The sequence below is a fragment of the Neltuma alba genome, unplaced genomic scaffold, assembly GCF_004799145.2.
Source record: "Neltuma alba isolate B1F8T4 unplaced genomic scaffold, ASM479914v2 tig00012194_pilon, whole genome shotgun sequence".
In the NCBI taxonomy this organism is placed as follows: Eukaryota; Viridiplantae; Streptophyta; class Magnoliopsida; order Fabales; family Fabaceae; genus Neltuma; species Neltuma alba.
The window spans coordinates 330,043-335,171 of NW_021636734.1; the positions used below are offsets into that span (position 1 = coordinate 330,043).

The window sequence follows — 5,129 nt, forward strand, 5'->3', positions numbered from 1 at the left end:
TAAATAACGATAATAGTTATGCACGTTAAATTGGTAGATTCGAAAACAGGCAACATATTTATTGGGGTTATCGTTGCATTCCATAGGAATTTGCCAACCAAATTAAAGAAGCGACACTTGAAAACGACTTTTTATGGGATTCTGGCGTTTTTCAGCATCGCAAAGCGACACAGTATCACCCTGCCAAAGAGTTACTACTCTTCAAAGTAACTTCAGACAATTCCACACGTTTTATGGCTATGCTACTCTGTAATTTAACTCTTGTGAAGTGCATGCAAGTACAAGTTAAAACCTTGGAACTTAACTTTTTTGTCATATCTTTTCATGTCAATTCAGAAAACTAACAGAATCAAAAGTGGTGACTTATGAATCTGGAATGTGTAATTCACTAATTCCCTCTTTCGAGCCATAAATAAAAAGAAAAACCAAGACTTTTTTGTTTTGTAGATTTATTCAACTCCTTACAATCGAATTATTATAACTCATACCAGTCTTTCATATACGATATTGGTGGATGGCTGATACATTCTCAATGAAATCCCTTTTATACGTTCGAAGAAACTCATACGTAGAAGGCAATTGAAGTGATCAGACTTTACTATAAGTGAAGGAAGGAAATGGTCTTCTGGCGTCGTGTTGAGATGGTTTTTATCAGTTTGATTTTCTGCCTGGTTGGCCTAGCCCTGCAAAGTAATAGACAAAGCAACTCCATCAATAAGCCGAAAAGCAACTTCAAAATAGTCTTATCAGTGTGTGTGTGTGTGTGTGTGTGTGTCACTATAGCTGGCCTGGTCAAAGAATGTACCAGCACGCCTCTCTGCCTTGGTATATTAAACGCAAATGTTTCTCGTGGCTCGTAACGGAATGTTTTCCCAAATGGCCAAATCCGGACATTTTTGTGTTAATTCACACGCACGAATAGAAAAGAGCATCTTAGCTGCATATAGATTTTTTATGCTTGTGGATGGCTCCATTAGCTTATATTATAATACCATCAAAAACAATGTTTCCTAGAAGCCAAACCAGCATCGAACAGCAAATATGGCGTTTTAGGGGTAAAATATTATGAACCTTTAGACAACAGCGAAAGTGATGGGCAGCGACTGGTAACACCAAGATTGGGTTTTGAACCTTTAAACTAAACGGTATGTTTTAGAGGAATACAGTTCAGACGCTGAATAGAACAAGTCACATTGTTTTCTACACCACCACTTGGCACGCTCTTAGATAGTGCCGGCACCTCTGGCTTCCTTAAAATTTATACCATCCAAGCATTCTCTATTCAGTGTTCTCTTCCTACAAGCTTCTTTTCGCCATTTCATGGCTTTTGTTTCCAAACCCACCAATGTTAACTTGGCTTAACCATTATTGAAGCACAGAATTGATCAGGAATATGGACAGGCTCATAAGATTAGACCCATCAAACATCGTTCCCATCAGAGTTGAAGCAGGGCAGAAATGCGTTGGCCATATCACATTACGCAATGTTATGTACACCATGCCAGTGGCCTTTAGGCTTCAACCACTGATCAAGACTCGTTACACAGTGAAGCCTCAGTCTGGAATTATATCCCCTTTGGCCACACTCACACTGGAGATTGTATATCATCTTCCACCTGGAGCGACTCTCCCTCACTCCTATCCTCACTCCGATGATTCTTTCCTTCTTCACAGTGTGGTGGTTCCTGGTGCAGCAATTAAAGAACCTTCCTCTATGTTTGATTCCGTTCCAAACGACTGGTTCACCACTAAGAAGAAGCAGGTCTTTATAGACAGTGGCATCAAGATCATGTTTGTGGGTTCGCCAATTTTAGCCCAACTCGTTGCAGATGGTTCCATGGATGATATCAGAGACGCCCTTGAACGAAGCGACACGTCATGGAAGGCTCCGGACTCGAGGGACTCACAAGGTCAGAGTTTGCTTCACTTGGCTATTTCACAGAGCAGACCGGACCTTGTTCAATTACTCCTCGAATTCAAGCCCGATATAGAAGCTCCCAATCGCGCTGGTTCAACCCCACTTGAGGCTGCATCTTCCTCCGGTGAGTCCTTAATAGCTGAGCTTCTATTAGCTCACAAGGCCAATACTGAGCGATCAGAATCATCCGTTTGGGGGCCAATTCACCATGCAGCTAAAGGAGGACACTTGGAGGTCCTGAGGCTTCTTTTGCTGAAAGGGGCTAACGTAGACTCTCGGGCAAAGGATGGTAGCACAGCTTTGCACCTCGCAGTTGAAGAAAGAAGACGAGATTGCGCTAGACTTCTGTTGGCTAACGGTGCCAGAACCGACGTTCGCAACACCGGAGACGGCCACACACCTTTACACATAGCCGCATCCACCGGCGACGAGAACATGGTCAAGCTATTGCTACAAAAGGGTGCGAATAAGGAAGTGAGAAATGGGTTGGGGAAAACCGCGTACGACGTCGCCGCCGAGAATGGACATAGTCGTCTCTTCGACGCGCTTAAATTAGGGGACGATCTCTGCGTGGCGGCGAGAAAAGGGGAGGTGAGAACCATACAGAGGCTGATCGAGAACGGAGCATCCATTAATGGGAGGGACCAACACGGCTGGACGGCGCTTCACAGAGCCGCCTTCAAAGGACGAACAGATGCGGTTCGGGCTCTCCTAGAGAAAGGGGTGGATGTGGATGCTAAGGACGAGGATGGGTATACGGCGTTGCATTGCGCGGCGGAGTCAGGTCATGCCGATGTGACCGAGCTATTGGTGAAGAAAGGAGGAGATGTCGAAGCGAGGACCAATAAGGGTGTGACCGCGTTGCAAATAGCGGAGTCGCTGCACTATGTGGGGATCACAAGGATACTCGTTAACGGCGGGGCTAGCAGGGAGAACAACAGTCAGATTCCAGCACGGCCAGCCAATATTCCGTTTGGTATACAAATGGAGGGTGGGGAGAAAAAGAAGAAGATAGTCAGAAACAGAGGGCTTCGGGCCAGCTTCGATCGCTCGGCTGCTCTAGCCGTGATGTAGGCAGGGTCCCTGTCTCTTCTATGTTTACAACTTTACATTTTGGGATGCCCCGTTTCGTGGTTGATTTTAGGCTTATAATTTGTGGATGGAATTGTAGATTAATGATATATGTTGCTTCTAGACTTCTGACAATACATAAAAGTTGTTTGATCACGTTCATGGACAATGTTCATTGAGATTTAAGAAGGCGAGTTTCATGTTGGTGATGAAACAGGCCTTATCACAGAAAACTTCAGCTGTCACCCGCTGCTCTGAATTCAGGTTGCTGAAAACCAAAAACTTAAGCCAAGTATCATGAAAAACTTGACATGTAGATGCAACTGATGTGTTACTGAATGTATTCAGAAGCACTTTTGGTTTTGCAGCAAAAGTAAATAGCCTCAACCGTACTGTCTCAACAAACATGTTTCCAGTAAACGTAGCTGCAGGCATCCAGTCGTGGCCTTATGGGCACTTTTCAAGATACAAAACCTAAAGTTAGAGCAAACCAGCAATGTTCAGGGATGTTTATTAAAGTAGTAACATATTATATATAGATATTTAATAATTAGTGGGAAAGCCAATGTAATTTTCACGTGGGAAAATCATGATGGCTTTTGTATTAGACTATAGTTCATGGCCAGTCTGTTTGTGTAGGAAACTTTTTAAAGAGAGACCCTAATTAATTTACACATGATGGAGTTGGTGGGAGAACCATATAAGAGATATATATATATATATATATGGGGATTATTAATTTAGAAATGATCTATTTTTAACTTATTTTAATGAATTAAAACCACCTTCTTCCCCTCTTATTAAACAAACTGGGCACATGTATTCCTAGGTGAGCAGGGTCTGTGGATTTTTTTGGGCTGATGGGCTTTCATCCAAGAACGTGGCCCAAATAATGGGAAGAGAGAATGGCATATTGCCGGAAAAGAGACAGACGGTAAAAGTACATACAATTGTTTTGCGGGTGGTAAGAAATGCAGGTTTGGTAAGTGAAGCTGGAACGGTGGATGAGGACAGGCAGGGGGTTGGTTAGCTTAGCGTGTAATGAGACGAAATGGTTGAAATAGTAAAGCATCAGCATCAATGGTTGGTATTTTGGATTATACTGATCCATCACCAACCCCAGAATTGGGTCTTAGTCAAATATGTCTTGCGGCTGGCTGCAAGTCACTATACTTGTAATCTTCGCCTACTCACGTCTTTTTTAATATCCCGCCACCATCTTTACCTACTCACCTTCATATACATGGGATATATGTGTGGAATGAAGTTCATCACACGAGTTGAGTGACCCCAGCACGCTTTTGATACGGGCACCCAGAACAATATTTGAGTGATGGTGTTCAATATTTTAAACGTATTTGTTGTGTGTGGTCAATAAGTGGGTAAATAGTAGTACTCCTCCAGTTCTTAATATAAGACCTATTTAACTAATTTGATTAGATTAAGAAAATTAGATAAATTAGTTAATTATAAGAAATGTAACATGTTTTTGCTAAAATACCGTAATTATCTTTCTTAAAATGAGGGAATATCCATAGAAGTAATTTAGAGAAAATTGATAAATATGAAAAACGAATCTTATATTTAGGATCAAAACCAACTCAATAATTGAGTCTTATATTAAGGATCGGAGGAATAATATGAAATAGAACGCTGGAGGGGCAACATAATTGGAACAAGGGAGGAAGGAATAAGTCAAGGTCTGGTGAGCGAGACGCTGAGGATTACGGGCTGGAAACATTTGTTTATGACTTTATGCCAACGGTTCCGGATACTCAACGCAGGTAACCCGTCGTTGTACACGTCAGCGATCGAGGTCGTGTGCTGGATATAAGTCCATAATCCACAATATTATAATATCTCTGTTCTGATTACTTTGAATGTCACAGGTCATACACGGGAGTTTTTGGGAATCAATCTCCGACTGAAATGAAATGTCAACCATTTTACGCCGAGTTCTGACGCATGACTTGTGATGTAGAAATTTAATCCCACATATGTGGAATTCTCCTCCGATTTTTCATTTTTTTTCCCCTTGTTTGGATGTATCATTTAATAAAAATAATCTCTTTGGTCAGAAAAATTTAATGAAAATAAGCTTGCTATGTATGCTTCATGGTCATGTCTTTGTGGACTCAAG

At 41.8% G+C, this 5,129-nt stretch overlaps 1 protein-coding gene across 1 annotated transcript; it reads left to right on the top strand.

Annotated features, from left to right (window-relative positions):
- Positions 1-1,335: 1,335 nt before the first annotated feature.
- LOC114724652 (putative ankyrin repeat protein RF_0381) lies at positions 1,336-2,992 on the top strand. Its single transcript, XM_028911047.1, has one exon. It carries the CDS (start codon positions 1,394-1,396, stop codon positions 2,990-2,992), a length of 1,599 nt encoding a protein of 532 aa, XP_028766880.1. The 5' UTR covers positions 1,336-1,393.
- Positions 2,993-5,129: the final 2,137 nt, after the last annotated feature.

Excerpts from the sequence above, each read along its gene's own strand:
- LOC114724652 (XM_028911047.1), top strand. The coding sequence starts at position 1,394 with ATGGACAGGCTCATAAGATTAGACCCATCAAACATCGTTCCCATCAGA.